Here is a 26,010-nt window from a genome sequence, read left to right on the forward strand (position 1 = left end):
AAGTGAAATAATCTGCCAATGAAACCAGAACTCCATCAATAATAATGAATTGACTTAAAATGAGCTCCTATTATTATAAGTTAGTTTTGTTTTATTTCCAGTGCTATATTTTCCTAGAAACAAGGCCAAAATACTTGCCAAGATTTTGCATTCTTGTAGTGTAATTTATGGTTTGCACATTCTTGCGCCTTTATATTCACACTCTTAGTCAACATTTAGTTTTGCTTTAAATTTTCCAGACTGTTTCCATGAAGCTGGGGAAATCCTCATAGAACAAATATTATTTTTGATGATGGCCACTTCTGGATGTACTGGATTTTATCTAAATGTATAAATGCACACCACACTTTTCAGACTTTGTGTTGTTCTGTTGCATAAAGTCCCAACAAAACCCACTGAGGTTATGTAGGTTTAGTCACATAGGTAATGTGACAAAATGTTTTGAAGTGCAGCATAGAGATGAAATAAACAGGTTCTTGATCTTATTTGTGTTTAATTCAGAGGATGAACCAAAGTTTAATGTCGCAGGTTTTCCCGTTGAGTCTGAACCAGAACCTTTGATCCGTCCAGAAATTGGTTAAAACTTTAGATGAGTTCAACGGGAGAGAAGAAGAAATCTGCAGCTCCAGGATCTTGGTTTCACTGAAGAAAACTTTATTCTACTGTATGTTTATTAACACAGGATGAATGTGATGTTTTGTTTTTTACTTTCACTGCTGCTCATGTTTCTGAGAAAAGCAATAAAACTCATGCCTGACAGATACGTCTCATCTTTTTTATTTTAGTCTTGATTCACTTTAAAATGAACTGAAGTAGCAGATTGAGCAGAAAGTTGCCATTTTACATTAATTTGATGTGGTTTAGAATAAAACTTAAAACATTTTTCTCCCCCATAACTTTTTATAAAAATCAGCATCTCATGAACTCCTTCATTATTGTATGACCCAAAAAACTTACCAGGAACTGTTTATTTTAATGACAAACTACTTAGATACTTATAAAATTATTTTTTCCAAAAATTTATGAAGTATTAAATTCTGGTTAAGTTCTACCAGTGCGCCCTCTGCTGGCAGAACAATTACATCCCCACTACTGCAAAACAAAAACACACTGCTCCATTATAACACTTTAAAATGTGTTTATTTCCAATAAATTTAGATAATTCATAAATAATCAGAAAATATCTCAATTTGCTTTCTTTTTCAACCTATAAATATGACATATTTCAAATGATCTTATTCTCATTTTGCGTCACAAAATTTTAACTCCAGTTAGAATCATTTCTATTTTCTAGACTCCATCGCTGACATGAATCCACATTATCTTGACATGAAAAGTGTATAAATATATTTTAATAATAAATGAGGCGTGGGGTCGTTTCACTTGTCAGGGCAGCAGGGGTGCGCCTCATCGCGTTCATCCGGGGAGCATGTGGGAGGAGACGGGGAGGGAGGTTCCTCTTCCTGCAGCTCCAAAGAGTTTTCTTTGACCCGCCGGGTCACACCACCGCTCAGACCTGCGGCGCTCCTGATCCCACCGCTGCCGCCGCTGCTGATCCGAGAAGCACTGAACGCCGGATCCCCTCCACCACGCCTGAGGGACGCCCCGCACATCAGCAGGAAGAGAGAAGAAGAAGATGAAGCACAGGAAAAGAAAGGTTAAAGTGCCCCGTAGAAACTGAAGCAGAGGGAAGGGGAGGAAGTTAACGCTCTTTTTGTTTCCAGGTTTAAGGAGAGATCAGTAATGTCTGAAGGAAGCAGAGAAACAGGAGCAGCGAGACGTGAGAGGCAGAAAATAAAATTTAATTCACAAATTATCTGAAATGATCAAAACTCAAACCCAAAACAAAAACATTAATCTGTACAAATATTCATCTGAAAATGTACTGAAAACACTTAGTTTGACCCGACTAAATTTGTGTTTAGTTTCTTTTCTCTTGAGTTTGCTTAATTTTTAGGAAATGTGTTAAAACTTTGAATTCAAAGAAACGTAAAACAAAATTCTGATTATTCTGGTATTTGAACAGAAATAACTGGTAATCCTGACTGACATGAAGAGTTATGAGCAGGGGCGGCTTGGGGTCGCCTCTGGTTATCAGTCAATTGTCAGACTGTGTTAGTTGGCTGTGACCTTGTGGGTGACCTCGTACCTCAGTTTGCTCCTGAGTGCCGCCACCTCCCTGCTGAGGGCGTCGTTGGCCTCGCCTGCCTCGTCCAGCTCGCGCTGCAGCTTCCTGCGGGCGGCCGCCACGCGCTGCGCCTCCTCCTCCGCCTCCTCCAGCTGGAGCTTCAGCTGCTTCACCCGGACGCCGCTCTTCTCCATCTGTAAGCGGGACGGACCGGGGTCAAACCGAGGTTAAACCAGGATCAGACTGGGGTCGGACTGGGACAGGCGGGGCTCTGAAGGTCGCCATGGTTACCTGGTCCTTATATTGCTGCGCCTGCTTCCTCTCGTCCTCGATCTGGACGCTCAGGTCCTTCAGCTTCTTCTCCTTCTGCCGCAGGTTCTTGGCGGCGGCCTGACGCTCCCTGGAAGTTTTCACAGCGCTGCGAAGTTAGCGTCAGGTTGGATATTCGCATCACCTTGCTCATATTTTATAGTCTAACTAAAACTCTCTGCTGCCCCCGTATGGGGCTCAAACAGGGCCAAGAAGTTTTTAAAAAAAAAAAAAAAAAAAAAAGGTAAAAGTAAAAGAGAAACTGAAAAAAGATTCAATATTACTTTTTAAATTCATTTGTTTTTTTCAGTTTTGAGTTGTGTTTTTTTTTACAGACTAAAATAGTTACATAATTTTCTTTTCTAAGTTTCAGTTTCTTTTTTCTGTTTTATTTAGCACTAAAGAATTGGTGGTATAAAGTTTGATTGTCGTTTATTCATCTGAAATAAAAAAAACAGAAAAAATATTTGAAAACTATATTTTAAGACGAAAAAACACTTTTAATCTAAAAAATAATTTTAACTGAAAAATAATTAAAACTGAGAGAAAAAAATTAACAAAAAATGTAAATTGAAAAATAATTTTAAAATTGAAAAACGATTGAAGGAGAAAAATATCAAATGTAAAAATTTTAAAACTGAAAAAAAAAATTAACTGAAAAACATTTTTTTTTATTTTAAACCAGAAAAAAATAATTAGAAACCAAAAAATAAAAATAAATGAGAATAATAGTTTTAAAAATGAAAACAAAAATCTAAATTTGTATTTGTTTTTGGACAGTGTTTGGTTCAGATATTTATTGAGTGAGAGCAGATCAACCACAAATATCCAGCCTGAAGCTAACTTTGCCTACATTGTGTTCCTTCATGTATGTGACCTTCTGACCCCGGCGCTACCTGCTCTCGGCCTCCAGCTGCTCCTCGGCCTCCCTCAGCTTGGCCTCCAGGGCGGCGCTAGTGGCCTTCAGCCTGGAGCGGCTCTGGCTCTCTGCCTCCTGCAGTTTGGCCTTCAGCTCCCGGTTCTGCCTCTCCAGCTGCTGCCGGCTTCCCTCTCTGCTCTGAGACGACGCCCTCTCTGCCGCCAGCTCCGCCCCCAGCTGATCCACCTGGAAAACCGAACCGGCGGGTCAGGCGGCGCCTGCGTCACCTGACAGTGGAGTTAGTGGCGGCGGTGCTACCAGCTGCTGGCTCTTCTTCAGACGCTCGGTCAGGTTCTCCAGGCTGGCCTGTTCCTCCTCCAGCTCCTCCTCCAGCTGACACAGCTTCGTCTCCAGGCGGCGCTTTTCGTCCGACTGCATCGACCTGAGAGGGACAGGAAGTGACACGTACAGGTGAGAACAACCAGGGGTGGTCCTGGCCTGGTTGGGGCCCTGGGCGAACAGGCTCCACCATGACATCATTTAGTTTATCATGAACCATCATGGTAATCTAAACTTATTTTAATTTTTATTTGAAAAAATGTGGGAGAAACAAGAATGAATGGAGCAAAATTAGGGCCAGTTTGTTAAAAAACAAACAAAAAAAACAAACAAACAAAAAAACTCATAAAAACATTGAACCAGAAAAAACAACTTGAATCTGAAAAGTAGTTTTGTACATTTTAGTTTTCAGTTTTCATAATTGGCTTTCAGTTTAAAATTTTCTTTTCAGATTAAAGTCTATTTTATCAGTTTTAAATCTTTATTTTCAGCTTCTGAAAATTTCAAAAAAACCTTCAATCTGAAAAGCAGTTTTGGATATTAATAGCTCCAATTTAGATCTAAAAGTTTACAATTTATTTTAAAAAAATTCTTTCAAAATAATTTTTCAGTTTTAAATATTTTTTTTCAGCTTACAAAATATAAATTGGAGCCATAAAGTTTGTTAAAAAAATATAGATAAATCTAGAAACTGAGAAACAATTTTAAAACTGAAAACCAAAATAGATTTGAAACTGAAAATAGCTTAAAATAACTTTTGAGATTCAAGCTTCTTTGTGGTTTCTGAAAAAATAAAATGAAAATGGAAAACTGTAAAAAATTTATTCACTTTTTGGCTTGGGGCCTCAGATGATGTGTGTGTGGAATGATTACTGACATTTCAAACTAAATAAAAACCTTCAATCTGACTAGTTTTGAGCTTTTTCACAATTTCAGAACTTATTTGTTTATTTCTCTAACAAATTTTTTGGCTCCAATTGAGCTCCATAGAGGCATAAACTGACCTCCCAGAGGAGTTGCTGGTCAGCTCCTCGGACAGCTCGTCCCTCTCCGTCTCTGCCTGCTTCCTGCCTCTCTCCGCCGCGGCCAGCAGCTGGACGGACCAGGAGAAAACGTCAGAAACTCGTCCACAGAAACCGGTTCAACAGAAACCAGTTTAAACAGAAACGGGTTCAACAGAAACCGGTTCAACAGAAACCGGTTCAACAGAAACCGGTTCAACAGAAACCGGTTTAAACAGGAAGCTGCTTCTGGTCATTTGCTGGACCTCGTGCAGCTGGAGGATTTCCGCCTCCGCCATCTTGGCTCTGCGCTCCGACTCCCTTGCCGAGGACAGCGCCTCCTTCTGGGCGGCTCTGGAGTCGTCCAGCTCCCTCTGGAGGTCCTTCATCTGCCCCTGCGAGCAGAGCGGCCATCATCATCATCATCACCGGATGAACGAGTGAATCCGTGTTCTTGCAGCGAGCGGCGGCTGCAGACCTGGACTTTGCGGAGCTGCTTCTGCGCCTCATCGCGCCCCCTGCTGGTGGCGTCCAGATGCTCCTCCATGTCCTTCAGCTCACTTTCGAGCTTCTTCCTGGCGCCGGACGCCTGACCTCGCTGTTTCCTCTCCTCCTCAAGCTCCGCCTCCAGCTCCCGCACCTGAACAGGTAAAATCACACCTAACAAAATTCATGTCCTTCTTTATCCCAACATTATATTTATCAGCCAGTTTGAACCGAAGACGAGGAAGAAATATTTTCCACAGAGAAAAAGGTCAGAACTATGAGTGTTCAGTAAAAAAATTAATAAAATAAAAAAATAATAAGTTTTTTATGGGGGAAACATAGTATTTAAAATGTTAGGTATACCTATAAAATAATAATAAATCACCTTCAAATAAATTTTTAAAAAATTTCATAGGGCCATTATTTCAACAATCGATTAATCATGATTAACTTGATTAATCGTCTATAAAATGTTAGCTCTAAGTTAAATAATAACATAAGCAGTCTAAGGGTCATGAAGTCGCGCTGGGCGCTCCGACCTGACGGAGGAGCTGCTTCCTCTTCTCCTCGCCCATCTCGTCTCGGGCCTGCAGCTCGCGCTCATGCTGCGCCCGCAGCGCCTGGCTGTTGACCTCCAGGCGCAGCTTGGCGTCCTCCGCCACCTGCAGCTCGTCCTCCAGCTCCTCCATCTGCGTCCTCATCTCCTCCACGAAGGCCTCCAGCACGCGCTTGGCCTTCTCCAGCTCGTGAACCTGGCGGAGGGTCAGAGGTCAGCTCCGCCTGTTTTGCCCGGGTCGGCGTTTCTTGCGGGTTTCCGTCTTACGCTCTTCCCCGCGTCGTCCTTGGAGCTGATGAGGTCCTCCATGTCGGCCCGCAGGGCCTTGGCGGCCTTCTCGGCCTCCTCCAGGACGCCCTGCTTCTCCTCCAGCGCCCGGCTCAGGGCCAGCACCCGGGTCTCCTTCTCCCTCGCCTCCGCCTCCGCCCGGTCCCGCTCCTCCGCAAACCGGGCCGACACCGACCGCTCCTCGGCCAGCATCTGCAGGACAGCAGAGACCCACCACAACAACAGTGTTTTGGTTTCACTGCAGGAGATCGGGACGTTCAACCAGAACGGAAACAGTTTAAAGCACGGAGTGAAAATCACTTCATTTCAGGTCAATTCAAGGTCAGGAAGATCCTTAAAGGGCCGGCGGCGGCAGAACGCGCTGATAAAAATAATAAACTGGTAACATGACGGAAAATACTTTAAGAAAATATTAAGAGAATAAAGTCATGATGTTATGAGAATGAAGTTTTGCAAAAATAAAATCCTAATGTGACATATTAACACTTTATTTTTGTACGAGTTGAAATAAAATAAGAATAATACAACATTACCCTTGTTATCCTATTTCTTTATTCTGCATTTCTCCACTTTATTCTCGTTATTCTCACTTGAGTGAAAATAACATGAGAATATAGTCGTAGTTTTATGAGAATAAACACAGAATTACAAGAATAAAGTTTTATTATTACTTTATTCTTTTATTACTTCTATTACTTCATTCTCACAATATAAAGTTATACATTAATTACTTTATTCCCATAGAAATATGACTTTTTTCTTGTGTGTATTAAGTTTTCTTTTTGTCTTGTTTCTTTTAAAAGATCATGTAATATTTATGTAGCTGGACTGAAGTCTGGTAGGATTGTGGCGTTTGACCCCTGACCTGATCAAACTTCTTCTGCTTCTTCTCCAGGTTGGAGACGAGCTGCCGCTGGGCGTCCAGGTCCATCAGGACGTCCTCCAGCTCCTGCTGCAGCCGGCCGCGGCTCTTCTCCAGCTTGTCGTAGGCCGCCGCCTTCTCCTCGTACTCGCCGTTGGCGGCCTCCAGGTCGCGCTGCAGCCGCTTCTTCCCCTCCTCCAGCAGCTCCACCGTCGCCGACATCTCCTCCAGCTTCTTCCTGTGGTCAGAAAGCTGGAAAACAGTCAGGAGAGAGTTAAGACAAATAAAAATATGCTTTTGTCGTAAAGGAACACTGCATTGCAGACGGGAGCATAAATATTTTGCCAGAAAACATCAGATCTTGTGCGAAAGCATAAAAATGTTAACTCTGTTTAATGTAGTTTCCTGGAACCATGATTTTTTATTTTTTTATTTTTCTACCTTTAATGTGACACAGATACAAAACTAAACTGAAAAAATACATAAAATGATGAAAAAACCTGGTTGGATAAATATTTTCTCCTGTTAGACCAATAGTTTATTAATCGTCTTTCACTGCAAAAACACAAAATCTCTCAAAGTATATTTGTCTCGTTTCCAGAGAAAATATCTTAGTAAACTTGAAATACGACAAAACCAACTTAAAGTAGCTCTTCTGTAAGTAATAAGATCTTGTTTTAAGTAAATAATTATTTAATATTGATGAAATACTGGTGTGGTTGGTGGTGGTGAGAAAGAACACTGACGACCCAGGAAGTGATGAAGATGATGATGAATTTAACAAAGAGAGCTCAAACACAGTCCAACACAGGCGGCAGAGAGTTAGCACACGGCTAATTACCGGTAGCAACTGAAAGAAAGGACTGAAAACGAGAGCTGAACCGACACAGTTCGACTGTGGTGGCAAGCAGACAAATGACATTAGACGAGGATCCGACAAGAGACAAAGACAACAGGTGGGACTAAATACACGGGAGGGAAATCAGGGAATGAGACACAGCTGGGATCAACGGGAAGACGCAGAGACACCAGAGACTCAGGACAGAAACCGAACACAGAAAAACCTTAAAATAAAAACACAGAAACACGGATCATGACAAACTGTTTCCACTGGCAGATTATGTCACATAAAATGTTTTTTCCCACATTATAAGTGAAATAATTGGTACTTTTTCAACATGGACCCAGGATGTTAATTTGTGTGAATAGATTTATAAATTGAGCATAAAAGAATAAAAAGTTATTAAAGCAACAGACAACATAGATTGGGAATCATGTTCAGCGAGTTTTTGTATATATTGGTGAGTTATTTGTCGCAGACTGTAAGTCTGTTTTACCGAATAGACACACAAACAGGATTATAGACTTTTCTAAAATCTCCACTTTGGTCTGAGTTTTTATGAAAAGTTGTTTTTATTGATATCAAACAAAGTTTTGTGGGGATAAAAGCCCAAATGACTAAAAATGTTTCCATTTTCCACATATCCAGATTCAAAACAAACAAAACCTGATTCTTAGTGTTAGATATTTACCTTCCTACTGCTGTCCCTTCTTCTGGACTTCTGTTAGTCTGTTACTGACCTGCATGTTGAGGCTGGACACCTGTCTTTCTACGGCGCGTTTGGCCTCCGCCTCCTCCTCCAGCTGCTCCATCAGGCCGTTCCTGTCCTCCTCCAGCTGACGCAGCCGTCCAGACAGGTTCAGCTTCTGACGGGTTTCCTCAGACAGGAGCTCCTGCAGGGAAGGAAGGTGGGCTCAGAGGTTTGGGACCAGGCGTGTTCACATCGTCAGGTGAGTGTTTCACCTGGGCGTCCTGGAGCTGAGAGGACAGGCTGGAGACGTCTTTACTCAGCTTGATGTTCTTCCCCTCAGCGTCGTTCAGCAGGCCGGTCACGCTTTCCAGCTCCATCTAACAGAGCAGAACTCTTTTTTAAAGCACAAAAACCTCAAAGTAAAAATAATAATAAACCTTAAAGTATGCCCTGCTGTGTAAACGACAGCATCACGAGCGCGAAAATGAATTTTAGATATTTATAAATGAGCATTTTATATAAAAAGGAGGTGCCTTCAGTACAACTACTGGACCAACTAAGTGAAACAGGCAGAAATGACATGTGGGGAACCACCAGGTTCATTCCTAGGACCCTCATAACTAATATCTACATGTTCTCAGGTTATAACAAGTAGTAAGATTAGCTGCCATAACTACCCAGATGACACACATCTCTACATTATGATGTCACCAGTGGATGTGCCATAACATCCTCCAGCTGAACAGAAACTGAAGTTTTTATCTTTGGACCTAAACTTAGATATTTCCGTAGTTACATCTGGAGCATTTTGTAAAACGTCGATGCTTTGACTCACATTCAGCTTCGATACTCGCTCTCCGAGCTCATTCCTCTGCCGCTCACTTTCGTTGAATCGGGAGTTTAAATCGTTCAGCTGAGCCTCCACCTTCTTCTTCTTGTGCTCCACATCTTGCTTTGAGCTGGCGAGGGATCTCAACTCGGCGCTCAAGTCTGCCGACTCTTTCTCCAGGGCTTGTTTGGCTTTCTCCAGACTGGCCCTGACCTGGAAGGAAGGAGACGGAGCCAAATGAGTGAAACTTCATGGGATAAAAAGTTAAAGTTTATTTTGTGATGTGGTCTGACCCTTTTGGCTTGCTCCAGCTGCTCGGTCAGCTCCTCCACAGCCTGACTGTGTTTCTGACGAAGTTCCTGGACCTGGGCCTCGTGGCTCCGCCCCTCGTCTTCCATAGCTTTCTTCAGCGTTGCTACTTCCTGCTCTCGTTTTGCTCTATCAATATGAAACACAAAATGTCACCATGAGGAAAAAACCGGCACCCAGATTACCCTCTACGCAGATGATGCTATGGTTTACTTTAGTTATCTCAGAAAAACAGTTGTTACATTTTTACTGGATGCAAACAAACTCAGTAAATAAAGACTGTTGGTGAGCGCAGCCTGTGGGTTATTATGGGATGTGTGGGTTTCCACAGACCGCAGCTCCTGCTGAGCAGCGGTGGTATCCAAGCTGTCCTCCAGCTCGGAGCGCAGTGCATTCAGCTCCTCTCCGAGGTCCCACCGCGCGGCCTCCGCCTTCCCCCGCGCCGCCCGCTCTGCCTCCAGATCCTCCTGCAGCTCCGACAGCAACGCTTCCAACTCACGAACTTTCTTGACCAGCGTAGCGCGCTGGGTGCTCTCCTCCTCCAAACTGTGAACAGAGAAATGATTCTTTAGGATGGATCTGCAGTGCAGTATGACCACATCATACTGGTTGACATGATACTGGTTTTGGGCTCACCGGGTCTGTGTAGCCTGGAGCTCATCCTCTTTAGCGGCTAACTGAGCTCGTAGCTCGGCCAGCTGCGCCTGCAGGTCGGCGTATTGCTCCTGCAGGTCGGCCAGCTCTGCATCCACCTTCTTCTTTGCCTTCTCCACATCCTGACGAGCCTTCTCCTCCTTTTTCATACGAACTGGAGACAAAAAGCAGAAACAATGAATTATGTTTGTGTTTCTTCAGGCTAAATTATGTAAATAAAGATCAAACTGCTACATGGGAAACTTTCAGGTTTGCTGACTTATTGGTTACCTCATGTTTCCCCTGTGACACTGATTTTGGTGGATCTATGCGTTTCTCAGGTGTGATAGTTTCAGAAACATAAAAAAGTGGTTTGTACGGGGCAACATAACAGGTAAAACAAACAGTGCATCGTTTTAGACTGGTTTTGTCATTCCACCGTTCTTCTACCTTTTTTGGGGAAGTTACTTTTAAGATTGGGACTTAAAGTCATCAGCAGGTGGAAATTATTCAGGAAGTGAGTGTGTTTTATTTTTCTTCGAGAATATGGGACTCCATTAACTCTATCAAATTTGTTTTACACAGTTTGTTCAGCATTTCACCACCAAATGTTTTAGAAAACTACTGAAAATCAAGCTGCACATTTTGATGTGAGTTTTTAAGGATTCTTCCAACACTCTGGGAGCTGAATGTCATGTGATAAATAATGATAAGGAATAATAATCGATAATCAGTGCTGCCTCACCTTCCAGGTCGGAGATCATGGACTCATGTTTGGTCTTGAGTTTGGTCAGATTCTTTGACTTTTCCTCCTCCTCTGCCAGGTTGGAGCTCATGTCAGCCAAGCGCTCCTCCAGTAGCTTTCGCTCCTGAAAACAACGACAGGAAGTCAGAAGGAAAACGACCTGAAACTGCAGATTTTTAAAAAATGTGTCCTTCTGTTGCCTTCTGCAGCTTGTTGTTCTGATCCTCCATCAGCATGATGTCCTCCTCCATCTTCTTCACCTTCCCCTCCACCGCCGTTTTCTCCAGCTGGAGCTTCTGCTGAGCGTCTTCCTGCTCTGCGATGTGCGCCTCCATCAGCTGGCGGCACAAAACTACACCCGTTAGTCTAAGAACACCAGATCGATCATGAAGGCCAGTTTTAACCTCAAAAGACCATCAGCGTCTTTTTTAAAGTAGACAAAAACGGATTTGAATGAAACGAACAGAAATAAATTGATTTGAATTGATCTGAACTGAGACAAAGTGCTTAGGAAGATTCAGTTTAATAGAACTGAACCAATTTAAACCAAACTAAGTTAAACTGAGATAAACTGAACAGAAAGAACTGAACTGAACTGAACTGAACTACATTTACAGGAAATGAACAGAGCTTAACTGAACTGACTAAAACTGAACTGAGCTGAATCTATTTTGCAGGATTCTTGCATTAAAACATTTGTTTCCATTGTTAATATTGTTCAATAACTGTCAGGAGTTGCCATAGCAACCAGCTTGAAACCTGTTTTCATTGTTTTACTGAGCTGAATAAAGTTAGGAGAACCTGCAGCTGCTGCTCCATGTCCTTCTTCTCCTGCTGCAGGGCGACGCTGCGCTCCTCCTCCTCCTCCAGCCGCGCCTCCATCTCGTGCAGCACCTCCTCCAGCTCCTGCTTCTTGGCCTCCAGACGCACGCGCATCTCCTCCGCCTCGGCGTACAGCTCCGTCTCGGCCTGCAGCTTCAGCTCCAGCTGCACTCGCTCCTCAGCCAGCTGCAACCACAAGCCTCCATCTTTAACCACGACACTGCTTCCAGGGCTGCAACTAACCATTATTTTAGTAATCGATTATTTTGACGATTAACTGATTAACCCTTGTGTTTACAAATGGGGTCCAATCGACCCCACACCCGTATCACTTGTATCATTTGCCTTAGTCCTCGCACGCACAAGGGTTAATCAGAGAAAAATTACCATGTTCTCCAGAGTTTTCATTTAATCAAAAATAACTTACAAGTAACTTTTCTGCAAGACATAAAACTTTTTTAAGTCAATGATTCTTGGATATGGATTACAAAAAGACTAAGGTAGGGTTGTAGCAACAGTTATTTTAGAAATCGGTTATTCTGACGATTAATCGGTTATTCTGACGATTAATCGGTTATTCTGACGATTAATCGAACAAAAAATTGGCACATTCTGCACACTTTTCATTCACCACTTGAACTTTTTCATACAATATTAGAAATCCATTAAAAGGTGCAAATAATTAAATTCCTTTTTAAAATAAGAAATAAACATTTTATTGCCTAAAATACAACAACAGCATCCCTTTAATGAACACTTGATCATCTGTACCAAAGGATGTGAAGCTAAAACCGTATTGTCTGTTAATCTGTTAATTGTTTTTGTATTAATAACTGGATGCAAAAGGTGTTTAATAGGAGGGTTTTCTGTAAAATTTGAACCAGGTGAAGCTAAAATTAGCTCTGGAGTTCTGGGTAGACAGATTTACAGACAACAAAGCTTTTTCATCTTAATTGCAAAATGTTTATATTTTTGTACAGTTTTGGTTTAATTACTGCTCTGTGTGTGTTGTTTATTCAAGAAATGGTCATTTCTAGAGTCTGTATACTCCAATTAATGATTAATTGATTACTATATTACACGATGATTATGTTAATAACCAATTAATCACAATTAATTGTTTCATTCCTAATTGCTTCTCCAGATAAAATGGGTAAATGCTGCGTCTGACTCACCTGAGTGTGTTTCTGGGAGATTTCCTTCAGCTCAGCTTCGGTCTTAGCCGCCACCTCGCGCACCGCCTTTAGCTCCTCCTCCTTTTGGCCCATTTCCTCTTCCTGTCTGGTCACCTGCAGCAGCGGCTTTACCTGGGTCACACATTGATCTGGTTAAGGTTAAAGGTCAGGATGCATGTAGGATCAAGCCTAGCGTCCAGGTCGGACCTTGGTGAACAGCCGCCACCACTGCCAGTTCTTCAGTTTGAGGTAGCAAGCGCAGTTCCTCTGGATGACCTTCATGGCCGTCAGCTGCTGCTGACGTTTACTAAACGCTCTGAAAACAACAAACCATCACCCACTGGTTCATAGACGACTTCAGGCCCAGATTCCCTGAAATGGCTCCTCTTACTTTCGCCCCAAAAAGCCTCGTGCTTGTGCCTGGAAGGCGATGATGACGACGGTCAGCTTGAGGTCTCGCTCTTCCTCCAGCTGAGCCAGAACTCCCGTCCTGAAGAACATTTTACTCTGACCGATGCGGTACAGGTTCGGGTCCAGATCCAGGTGCTTCACCTGAGGAACGGAGGGCGATATGGATTAAAAATAAAACATCAGATTTAACTTCAATCTTCAAAATCAAAAACCTGATTAATCCATAAAACTGATTTATGCTCAGGAGCAGCTAAGATCTTGTTCTTTACACTCGTTTCCATCACAGATTTCAAAATAAAAGCTCACCATCAGGCAGCAGGCCTGCTTTCCATCCATGAAGCCCTTAGGGATGGCGCTGGCAGCCAGAATCTCGTACCTGCACACAGGTGAGGACATTTACTACCACAAACCGCCTGGCCAGGAACAACAGTCACCACCTGAATTTAGCTGTGCAAGTAGGACTGAGGTTATTAAACCTCAGCTGACAACATGAGGAGCTTCCCCTTTCTTAAATGAGGAAAGACAAATAATAAGGATCAGATCATCGGCATCAAGCAGAGAAAACATTTTAATTGTTTCAGCCGTTTTGTTTATTTTGCATTTTTAAAATGTTTTCCAGTTCCAGCATTAAATTTTTTAAAATCGTTTTTAATGGATATACTTGCATTAATAAGCCATAATTATATTAGTTGAAAATGTTCTTAAAATAACAATATTATCATTTATTGCAATAATTTCTGGAGCAATGTATCGGATCACATTTCCCTCTAAATGTGATCCAGAAATGCTCCCTCACCTCTGTCTGAACTCCTGGAAAACGATGCGGTTTGGAAATCCCTGCCTGCAGATCCGAATGCCCTCCAGCACGCCGTTACACCTGAGCTGCTCCAGAACCAGGTGGGCGTCCATCTTCCCGGCCTGCAGAGCCGCAGCAGCAGCCAGTGAGATCACAGAAAGGCCGTTTGCAGCCAGCGGCAGAGGAAAGCGGCGCTCACCCTCTTCTCGTGGTTGGGGATGATGCAGCGGACGAAGTTGGGCTGCGTGTTGTGCAGCGTGGTCATCAGCTTCCCCAGAGACTCCTTGTACAGCTGACCCACCGTGCGAAACATCCCCTTCTTGGACTTGGTGGAGCTGGGAACAGAACTCTCTGACATCTTGGTGATGGTGTCCAGGCCCACCACTCGGTCCACTGCAGGGCGACGATGCAGAACGGTGTTACCACGGCAACGGAGAGCGTCCAGAGGTGTGTGAATGTGTGCGATCGGAGGACTGACCGTCTTTCCAGAGGTCCTGGATGAAGCCGCTGGAGGAGTTGTTGAGCAGAGCCGTCACGTTGTCATTCAGGGGATCCATGTTCTTAGTCAGCCAGTTGGCTGCATTATAATCCACCTGGAGGGAGGAAGAGAACAGAAAACCTCCCAGAAAGTCATTCTCAAAAGTGGTTCTGAGCTCCTATTCATTAATAGTTTTGGTGTGTAGGTAAAACTCCTTGTGATCTTTTAAAGTTGTCTTTATGAATGGTTGAACAAACTTTCTGAGAGTTTTCCTTAAACTTCTGCTGCTTTCTCACCAATGTCAGCATGACAGAGCTAGGAAAAGGCTAGGAAGAGAAATGTTTTCATTTTGAAAATAAAGTTGTAATTATTCAAAAATAAAGAGATATTATTACCAGAATTAAATCACAGTAATGAGAATAAAAACATTTCTGAAATCATAAAAATCTGTAAATTCCCAAATTTTTTAGTGTTAAAATGGTCAGAAAGTTTGAGTTTATGTGATGCTAACTCCCACCTGCAGGTGGCAGTATTTCCACTCAGAGGTTGCATAAACAGAATACGTTCCATCTTTGACCAGATTTTTTAAACGGTGACAGAAGAATCTGAAGGTCATCCGTCATTTTGACACTTTAAATTATAGAGTAACTAAATCAAAAGAACATTTCCATCTGAGGCTGTTTCACTTACCTTTCCAGCGTAGTGAAGCACCGAGAACATCAGCTTATCCTTGTGTTGTTTGGGTTTGGAGAACTTCACGTGACCCGTGTGGGTGTTCAGCAGTTTGTCTACGAACGACTGATCAGTGGCTTTCGGGAACCAGCACTCCTCATCCAGCAGTGCCAGGATGCCAGGGGGATTGTTCTGGAAAACCACAAAGAAGGTGGAAACCTGCAGAATACCGCGGATCTGCAGGTATTCTGCAGGTTCTGCAGACCCCAGGGGTCATTTGACCACACGGATCATTTTGACTGCAGAGGTCATTTTAACACAGGGGTCATTCTGATCGCCATGGTTGCAGGAGCGCTCACCGGCCTCTCGATGAGCTCGATGCAGGGCTGCAGGTCCAGGCCGAAGTCGATGAAGTTCCACTCGATGCCCTCCCTCTTGTACTCCTCCTGCTCCAGGATGAACATGGTGTGGTTGAAGAGCTGCTGCAGACGCTCGTTGGTGTAGTTGATGCAGAGTTGCTCGAATGAGTTGTCCTACAGAGGAAAGACTTTGCAGGTCAGAAAACAGACGGGAACTCAGTGAACCCAACTGACCAAAGGAAGTTCTTCAGGGAGGATTCACCTCAAAGATCTCAAAGCCAGCGATGTCCAGGATTCCCAGGAAGGAGGACGACTGTCTCTTGCTCTTGTCCAGCGTCTTGTTGACTCGGGCGAGGATCCAGCGGAACAAGCGGTCGTACATGGCCTTGGCCAGTGCCTCCACTGCAAAATCAGCCTGAAGATGGTGCATAATTTTAAGAACATTAAGAAGAAATGACCTATTGTTCTCCCTTGAACAGCTTAGTGTAGGTCCATGTTCTATACATGTTGATTACATTTTTTTCAGAAAATCAATCTTAGAAAATGAGATTTTAATCAAGTCAGTTCTGCCTATTTTGAGCTGTTTTACAGTGTCTTGTCACTTTAAATCCAAATAAGATGCTGCTGGCCACGCCCCCCCAACTCAATGTTTACACTCACATGTGAAAAAGGCTGTGAACAGATGCGCAATTATACAACTGCACATTTTTGAAAAGCAGAAGTGGAGCCTCCTGCACAAGCAACAAGAATGCAGCAGGTGGTTTCTGGATGGTAAGTCAACAACAAAACACTTGCCTTTTCCAGCAGCCATTGTACAACGCATACAGCGGTAAAACAAGCTGACCAAACATGCTGGAGCTCACCTTGGGTTGCTAGGTAACGCCATAGTGTGACTTAACAATCAGAAGGTTTTTGAAACGGCTCATTTTCCAGACACCAAAAAACATGAACACATTGCCAAAAACTCTACAGTTTTCAGAAGCAGTTGAGACCCGAATAGAAGTATAAAAACTTGGTTCCTTTAAGCGAAGGCTGAGTACCTGCTGCTTGGTCTGGGCCTTCTGCACCACCTCCCGCCCCACCTTGATTCTGGGCGTCAGGATGGCGCGGGTGAAGTCGGTCACGTTGATGCCCTGCAGGTGGCACACCTTCTGAGCCGCTGAAACAGGAGAAGGGGTCAGAGACGCTGCGGCGCTTCCTCACGGAGCCGTGACGCAGTGTTACCATGGTTACCGGTGTTGTCGGGCATGGTGGCCTGCTCGCTGTTCCTCTCCTTCTCAAACTTGATGTTTCCCAGTTGGAGGACGGTGGAGACCACCTTCAGCATCCCTGCAAAACAAGATGGCCGACAATTTACAGCTTACAACATCCATCCATCCATCCATCCATCGCTCCATCCATCCATCCATCCCTGTCTGTTAGTACCTAATCTCTCCTCCTCTGTGAAGCCCATGATCTCCATCGCTTCCAGAGTCTCATCAAAAAGCTCGTCATCCTGCTGACCAGGAAGCTCCACGTGACCCGCTACCAGGAAACGGTAGCTGCTGAAGCCCTCCAGCAGCAGCTCCTCTGCAACAACACAAACTCACACAGTTATCATCCAGACAAACACTGCAGCACTGACCTTAAGAGCAGCAGAAAGTTTCCTTCAAGTCCCAAAGGTTGCTATTTTCTCTAAACTCTCACCCCTCATCTTGTCTTTCGCTCCGGCCACCATGTAGTAGAAGATGTGGAAGGCTCTCTCTGTGTTGGCCTGACGAATGCAGCGCGACTTCTCCAGCAGGTCTGTTCAGATCGGCTGGAGTTGAGGAGGAAACCTTTACAGCGGCTGATGTAGGAAAAGGAAGGCGGAAAAACTTTGCTGGATAAGGATACAGGTGTCAATGTTTGCCCCAACCAGGAAGCCAGTCACGTCAAAGTTTAGTTTGATGAACTTCCCCTGTGGAAGGACAGCAGCCATGTGACACTTCACTCTGGTTCCTTGAATTTCTCTTACGTTGAAGCAAAAACAGAATCCACCTCTGGGAGTGCCAAGGTTCATTTATCAGGACAAGTGGAATTTAGTTTTCGTTTTTCACCTTCTTCAGATCTGACAATATTGGTGCCAAATGTTTGTGCTGCTTTGTGTTGCTATCATTTTAAAGCTCTTTCTACAGCTGGTGGACCACCAGGGGGCGCCAGTGGTGCTGTTTACCTCAGAGTTTGACACATACAGTAGTGACTGAAAACAGAAACCAGTCTATAGAAATGTTTATGGTGCAGAAGAGGATTTTTGTTTCTGTCAAAGCAACTCAAGTCTGTTTTTCTTTTATTATACTCCTAACTTACAAATAGATCTAAAATGTTATTAATGCACAAAACACTAATAGTAAAGAACAATTAGATTTTTTATTTCCATGTGGTTTTTAAAGCAGGTGGTCTGTGAGTGTTTGTTAAATGGGTAAACTAAAACGAATAAGAACTAAGATTGAATGAATGTTGAGCAAAACGTACGAATCTGGAGGAGTTGTCGTTCTTGATGGTCTTGGCGTTTCCAAAAGCCTCTAGGATGGGATTAGCCTGCAGCAGCTGCTTCTCTAGCTCCCCCTGCAGGCCAGAAACAGGTAGGACATTACTTAATGAACAACTGCTGTTCCTTAAACGAACCGCAGAAATGAATGAAACAGGATTTTTACTCACATAGGCCAGAGATCCTGACTGCTGCTGCTGGAAGAATCAGAAAAACAAGCCTTTAAAAATGAAGGTCTATTTTTTAAGCTTATGAAGCAGCCGAGCAGAAAAGGCCGGGGATCAAGCAGCAATCAGTTTTCACTCAGAAAACCCCTGAGTGTAACTTTCAGTTATCATTATGGAAGATTTATGAGGTAATATGGACTCTAACTCGTTTGTTTTTGTCATTATTTCTCATTCAGAAGGAAACCAAAAGCCCCAGCAGGAGGAAAAAAACAGCATCAGTCTGTTCTCACCTTGGCCACAGCTGCAGCAACTGATTCCTGTCACATACAGTAAAATATAAGCTTTATTACAGATTCATGCTTTCACAGCTAACAAAGGAGAAACTCTGAAGGTGGATTTCAGTCAGAAAACGTTGGGACATGAAACTCAACGTGGTAGAGTGAGAATTTAACAAAGAGCGATTTATAGATGACAGTTAACCTGGCATGCCTGGTTTTGGACCCGGATGCTACACATGCTGGGAAAAACATGCCAGCTCCAAGCCAGGACCTATGGAGCTAAATTAGGGCCATAAAATTTGATCAAATAAAATTTAAAACAAAAAATATAATTTGAGAACGGAAGAAAAGCCTCCCGTTTTATTAAAACCACTTTAAAACAAACCAAAAATATGAAATTTAGAAATAATTTTAAAACTGGAGAAAAAATAAAACTGAGAAATCATTTTAAAACTGAAAATATAAAACTAAAAAAACACACAAAAATATTTTTTTGTTTTAAAAGACATTTTAAAACCAAGAAAAGTTGTAATTAAAAGCCCATTTTAAAACTAGGAAATAGGTTTAAAATTATAACAGATCATAATTTTAAAACTGGAAAAATTTAAACTGAAAATTTTTACATTTTAAAAAACATTATTTAAAACTGAAGAAAAAGTGAAAATAAATCGACAACAATTTTACAAAAGAACAATACAAAATAAAACTCAAGGAATCTGCAGAAATTGGTTTCGTTTTAAAATAAATTTTCTGTCTGAGCGTTTCGTCTGTAATTTCTACTCACAGGGTTGACGTCTTTCTTGCCTTTATGAGACGAGGCGACGACAGCCAGGTACTGAATCACCTTCTTGGTGTTCTCCGTCTTCCCGGCTCCATATTCTCCACTAATTGGAAAAATATTTCACTTTTTAAAAATGGCACAACTCCGATTATTTGTTCATCCTCATTTCGTTCTTTTCCAAGTTTGCACATGTTTGCTTTCTCTTTTCTTAACTGGGTCTGAACATATTTTGTTGAATGATAAATTCTGGCTGACGTTACTGCGATAAACGATAAACAAATTATCAATTAATATAATGATAACGACAAAAGAAAATATTGTCTAAGATCAATAAACTTTAAATTCTAATCAACATTTAGCACTGGACCTGGAAGGCATTTTAAATATCCAAAATAAATAAACAAAACAACAGAAAAAACTAATAAAATGAATTATGAAATCTCTGGGAACAAAATTGTCCTTCAAAAAGGTCTTAGTTGAAGCAAAACACCAGACTGAAGGCTTTTATCATCCAGTTTTTGTAGAAAGAGAGAAATGATTTATTGGTTACTAGCAATAAATCAATTATTAGCCCTATATATAATTCCATGACTCACAGGATTAAAAAACATTTAAATGAAATGGTGAACTCTTCCTTATATCATGCATTTCCTCTGAAAGTGACGGTTTGTGGCGTGTTTTGACTCACGTGCAGAGAATCGACTGATCCTCACGATCTGTGGAGAGACAAAGGGGAATTAGTGAAGTTTAGCTAAAATCCTGAACTCTGAGACGGACCTCTTTTAGTTCTGATCTAAATTTAGCAGGTGGTTCTGTCGCTGCGATCTGGGCCGACTGCTCCATGTATGGCCGTTCTGGGGCTGAATGGAAAGTTGGGAGGTAGTTTGAGGTCGGCACGCTCCGAGGCTTCAGTCTCCTGGCTCCTCTGGAAGCTCAGCTGCTAGAAGATGTGGAATAACTCCAGTGTTCTTAACACTGAAGATCAGGATTTTAAATATTCACAGGTGTACGGAAGCCCCTACAGACAAAATTATCAAAAATCTTACCAAGCATTTCTGTGCAGTTTCTAGTGCAAATATCTTGGTACAACTGAGATAAGAATGGGTCAAAATTCCAGCAAACGTCGGTAAGAATATTGTATATAAATATAAATACATTCAGGAAAATATTATGGAGCAGAAACTTTCCAATAATTGGGACAAAGGGGGATTTTTTTGTGGAGTCAGGGCTTACCCTGCAGCATGTTCCTGTAGGCGTTGTCCGTGATGGAGTAGATGTGCGGCGGCACCTCGTGGCGTTTCTTGCCCTTGTACATCTCGATGATCTTTTCTGAGTATATTGGCAGCATCTTGTAGGGATTCACCACCACACAGAACAGACCCGAGTACGTCTGGGGAGGAAAGAAGCCACAGTTACTTTATAACTTTTTTACCTGCATTATATTAAAAATATTCTCCTGTTTGTCTAAATATGACCCTGAAAGTAGTTTAATCTAGTGGATGGATAAACACAGGATTATCACTCCTGTTCCTCTTGCTATGTCTGACTGTATTTTTTACAGGATTTTTATAAAACTGAAAAGGAAAACAAAGCATTCGCTGCTGAATCTGCCAGAACATCCTCAGTCCAGAAAGAAAGCAGAGCAGCTAATCCTTGAGATTTAAATCTGGATTAAAACTGAACTTCACTGCTTTTTATGGCTATAACGTTTCTAGTGACTTTAACATTTGTAGTTTTAATAAAGTTTTTGGTTCAGTTCTGGAAGTAAAAGATTAACCCAAAAACTGTGAATGTTAGCATGCTAACAGCTTTAGCATGAAAGAGGAAAATGCTGACCAGTGATTTTCCTAAAGCATTAACTGTGTTTTATTTGTTCTTCTTTGATTTAATTTCACTGTGTATATGCTTTCTACAATATAATAACTTCATCATATTGTAGAAAGCATAACGAGATTGTACAAGTCAGTTTTAGCGTGCTGAATAAGTTAGGTAGTAATAAAGTGAGCACTGACGTTACTTTAACATGCTAACCTTTTCATTTATTCATTTATTCATTTGATAGGGAAGGACAAGTATAAACAATGGACATGTTTTTATAGCCGTGACTAATTTGTGATGCTTGTCCCCAGAAGGGCTTTTAAGTAAACAATCGCTAACATCACCAAACAATCGCTAACATCACCTTTAGCATGCTAACAAAGTTGTAACAATGTCATTTTCAAGATGGAAATATTAACTGAAATACCAGCTGGAGAAAATTGAGATTCTGCGCCAACCCAAACCTAAAAATCCAATATGGCTGCCATTAATTTAATTCTGTTATTTATGCAGCGTCTATTCACAACAAATGTCGACTCGAGGCACTAAGAGCGCGTTCAGCTGAGTCTGTTATTAAAATTAGGTTAAAACCTTTTCAGTCTAATGAAACCCAGCAGACTGCATCGAGTTGTTGACTGGAAGCTTTCGCTGCTGGATGCAGCAACAGGAAACAATCACTTGCGTTGATGTTGATTTTACAGCAATCCCTTATGCCAAGCATGCATGTGGTGACAGTAGAGAGGAAAAACTCCCCTCATCATGCTATTAGTACAGATTTGAAAAGGCAAATGTGTAGATCAATATTTTACAGTATCACCTGATACAGAGGGTAGGAACTATAGGTTGAATATGAAACACCAAAACAAGCGATAAGATGGCAGCGTTTCTCACGTAGATCAGGCTGGAGAAGTATCTCTCTCGCAGGTTGTGCAGGACGGACGCTTCGTTGAGGAACGTGAGCGCGGCCATGTCCTCCACCTTGCTGAACTTGGGGGGGTTCATCTTCTGGATGTCATCTTTGTTCACCGTCACCTTCTGTCCGTTGGAGAGCTCCACCAAAACCTGAAGGACACGGAGAAGAAAGTTCAGACCCAGAGACGAGACAAAACACACACAGTCAAACTTTGTCCTGGTTTCATCAGCAGGCGGCAGAGTTTAATCAAACAGTAGAATATTTTTTAAGTTTTATTAAGGAATTATTTTTTTATTAAATAATCCCCTATATTGTAATGAGAAGCTACTTCCAAGCTAGTTTTGTCTTATTTAAAGTGAACTAAGACATTTTAACTGAAACGTGTTTTTGCAGTGCTGCATGTGCATCAAGATTTATCTGGTAAATTTTATACATTAATCTAAACAATTGAGAAAGAATCAAGGACAGAAGATAATCTATCAATAATTCAGATGGGCTTAGAAAAGGAGGACTGATTTTATTATTTTACTCTATAATTAACCAACTGAATGTTTGGTAAATGTTGATCTAAAACATGGTTGGTTTTATTTAATGAAACACCTTAGTTATAAACCAAAAGAGGCTTTTCCACAGAATATCTCCCAAAACGTTTACATTTATAATTGAGATAAATTCTGGTCAGACTATTAGAATAGCAAGGCAGCTTTATTGGTTTTTGTTTTCTGCATAATCATGATTCTTCAAAACCTGGTCAGAGTGAGCATGTAGACAAACTGAAACGACAGGGGAGCAGGAGTGACCCCTGAGGAATGCCCAGGAGGTGAATAACCGTGTAAATAATCTGCACCTGCTCTCCCTTCTCCTCCTTGATGCTTGCGGGTTCGAATCCCTCCCTCTCTGATGGGATCCACACCATCTTCTTGGCCGCCCAGTCGGCCTGGGCCACGCCGCTGTTACGGAAGTCGTTTTCCAGGAAGAGGAACTTGCTGTCGTCCGTAGGGAAGTCGGCCATGTTGGCAGGGTCGGTGGGGGCGGCGGTGTTTACTGGAGACTCAGAGGTGGAGGAGCTGATGTTGGGGTTGGCGTCGGGTTCTAGAGCAGTGGTTGGGGCTGATGTTTCCTCTAACTGCTTGACCTTTGACCTGCTGATGTCACAGGAGTAAAACATCAACACAGTTAGTAAATTTAAGAACTTAAAGACAGTAAATAATATTTTGATTAGACCCTTCTCTGGTTGGTTTATGGTGCAGCTGGGTTTTTATCAAAGTTTGGGAACCTAGCTCTACTTTTGATTAAAGCTCCAGTTTGTATCTTTTATCAAAAATATGTTTTTATTTTTACATATTTGTTAAAACTGTCACCATGCCATGACTCCATGTTATGAGACAGATAATCTGTGAAAAGATCGATCTCCTTCACCTCCTCCCTGAGCTGCTACTGCTGCCAGAAGAAATGCATCGCTCCAGACCAAAAACAACCAATCAGAGCCAGGAGGAGGGTCTTAGTGCTGTCAATCAATCTCATGTACTCGCTACTAAATGTGTAATGAGGACTCGCCTCCATGATGGCAAGAAAATAATTTGCCTGCCATCATCGGTGGCTATGCTAACTAGCTTTAGCATTCACAACTGCAGCATAACAGAGAGAAAGGGAAGGAGGGGGGTGGTTGACAGCGCTAAGACCCGCCTCCTGGCTCTGATTGGTTGATTCTAGTTAACACTGGGAGAAGGCAGAGGAGCTACATTTTTCACAGTTTCATACCAAACTGTCATGGGTTTTACATATTTGTGAACAAATATGTAAAAAGTATATTTTTATAAAAGTTACATACTGCAGTTTTAAGCCCACATTTCTTTATTAATACATATATATTTTTATTGATCAGATACAATACTACACTCTAAAATGTGTTTTCATTAGCTGTAAGCAGAAAATCAGTATAAGCTGCAAAAACACAATGTTGTACCAAGTATTTTTTCTAGTTTCTAGTGCAAATATTTTAGTAAACTTGAAATAAGACAAAATTAATGTAAAAGTAACAAGATATAAGAGATTGTTTTAACTTTTATTAAAAATTGCTAGTTCCTCTGGCAGATTATTTCACTTATAACATGGGAAAAACGTTTTGTTATTAGTGCAATAATCTGGCAGTGGAACTAGCAAATTTTTTAAAATCAATATTAAGATATTATTTACTTAAAACAAACTTCTATATCTTGCTAAAAATATTTGTAAGTTAGTTTGCCTTATTTCAAGTGTATTAAAAATATTTGCACTAGAAAATAGACAAAAATTTCTAGGTAAAATTTTGTGTTTTTGCAGTGTAAAGCTTGAAAAATCAGAATTAATCATATAATGTGTTTAATGAGCTTATAAAGTTAAATAACTTTTCAATAATATTCTAATTTACTGAATAAGAAGATACTGTAGGGATTAATCTGAGAACAGAAAATTCAACAATATTCTTATGAGTAAAATTATCAACCAGCTTTGTAGACTTTTATACCATAATAAATCTTTATAGGCCAGTCACAATAACAAATTGTATTAATAATATTGTTGTTTTACAACAAGTTTCACCTAATATAATGGTAATGGCATAATAATGCAGGAATTCTTTCTCAAAGGTCAATAAACTTTAAATTCTAATTAACATTTAACACTGGAACTGGAAGACATTTTAAATATCCAAAATAAATAAACAAAACAACAAAAACAACAAATAAAATTAATTATAAAGTCTCTGTAAACAAAATTGTCCTTCAAAAACAAGCAGACTGTTTTTGGTAGAAATAGAAAAGCAATAAATCATGGAAATTTAAATTATTGAGCTAATTTATCATGCGATTAACTGATTTTTTGCTTATTGCGACAGGCCCAGTGCTTAACAAAGTAAATATCATCTTATTAAATAGCATCTTATTTTATAAAAATAAGATGCAAACATCAAAAGTTCTGAAGCTTCTCTTGTAGCTTCAGATAAAACCTGATTAAACACAGAAAATCTCTAAGCATCAGCTCATCATTTCTGACTCCAACCTGCTGCAGATCCGCTGGTTTCAGTGCCTCCCCACTTATTGCTGCTGCTGATAACAACCTGGGAACTTTTCCCTGCTTTGCATCGAGTTACTTACTCACTTATCCTGAGCTGCAGGTCACAGTGCTTCTCTGACCTCCCATTGAACAGCAGGTAATAAAACATGAAAAGCAGCACACAGATAGTCAAACAGCAGAGCTGCCATGCTGGAATGCCCATGTTTGGCTAACCTGCTGCTCCTGGTAGCCTAGTAGCCCCAACTGGAATGCAGAGAAGAAACTTATCTGGCATTTCACCTTATAAGGTGCAGCGGCTCCTGAGTCCAGCCAAGCTTGGCGTTTACACCAAAATGGTGACATGTCAGGATGCACTGATGTGTGGCAGCAGCTGCACAGCGACCAACAATAAATGCAGCATCTTTAATGTGGATTTTATCTGCCATAAAGACTCTAAACAAGAAAAACTGACTCCTTTTTTATTCATTTTAAACTAAATGTAATTTAATTAATCTAACAAAAGAAAATGCCGTTAATGCATTTTAATGCATTTCTTTGTCTTGCACAATCATAACTTTACCATTGCAATAAGTGAATCAGATCAGAGAGTTAGTTTCATGCTGTTTTTACTTACGGCTCTGTGCTTCAGTCCTCAGTGCAGGATGCTGCTGCCTGAACTCCAGGGAAATGAGAAGATCATGTCAGGTGAAAGAAGTGATGCTGTTAATGATGATGATGATGTCGCTCTTCCTCCTCCTCTCAGCGACACCTGGGTGGAGCGGCACGCCGCCACCGCCTTCTTCCCACAGCTGCTGGATCGCCATTGAGCAAAATCTGCTCCTATCTGCCCACATTCAGCTTTTCCTGCTCCTCACTCTGGACCAGAGATGAATTATCGCTAACGCATCAACAGTAGCACCTG

The 26,010-nt window shown here is 41.6% G+C and overlaps 1 protein-coding gene across 2 annotated transcripts; it reads right to left on the reverse strand.

The window, feature by feature from the left end:
- Positions 1–1,240: 1,240 nt before the first annotated feature.
- Positions 1,241–26,010, reverse strand: LOC106957588 (myosin-11-like). 2 transcript variants are annotated; one of them, XM_015048974.1, is made up of 43 exons: positions 25,723–26,010; positions 22,903–23,200; positions 22,034–22,204; positions 20,558–20,714; positions 20,013–20,040; positions 19,328–19,427; positions 18,269–18,295; positions 18,083–18,175; positions 17,465–17,528; positions 17,276–17,374; positions 17,015–17,158; positions 16,823–16,918; positions 16,630–16,748; positions 15,852–16,004; positions 15,590–15,763; positions 15,249–15,422; positions 14,559–14,673; positions 14,280–14,473; positions 14,081–14,202; positions 13,591–13,660; positions 13,265–13,425; positions 13,081–13,189; positions 12,874–13,005; positions 11,678–11,884; positions 11,077–11,214; positions 10,877–11,000; positions 10,135–10,306; positions 9,832–10,044; positions 9,483–9,627; positions 9,196–9,402; positions 8,633–8,737; positions 8,410–8,562; positions 6,832–7,080; positions 5,946–6,158; positions 5,662–5,874; positions 5,115–5,276; positions 4,903–5,031; positions 4,640–4,728; positions 3,615–3,738; positions 3,334–3,542; positions 2,420–2,528; positions 2,150–2,322; positions 1,241–1,593 (listed from the first exon to the last, which is right to left on the reverse strand). In XM_015048974.1, exons 2-43 carry the CDS (start codon positions 23,065–23,067, stop codon positions 1,380–1,382), a joined length of 6,015 nt encoding a protein of 2,004 aa, XP_014904460.1. In that variant the 5' UTR covers positions 23,068–23,200; positions 25,723–26,010; the 3' UTR covers positions 1,241–1,379. The 2 variants fall into 2 exon arrangements, with proteins under 2 accessions (XP_014904460.1, XP_014904462.1); XM_015048976.1 differs by lacking the exon at positions 25,723–26,010 and adding an exon at positions 18,556–18,582 and having other exon boundaries at positions 22,903–23,194.

This window comes from Poecilia latipinna, unplaced genomic scaffold (assembly GCF_001443285.1).
Source record: "Poecilia latipinna isolate Pla-1442-1.1 unplaced genomic scaffold, P_latipinna-1.0 Scaffold917, whole genome shotgun sequence".
Lineage (NCBI taxonomy): Eukaryota > Metazoa > Chordata > Actinopteri > Cyprinodontiformes > Poeciliidae > Poecilia > Poecilia latipinna.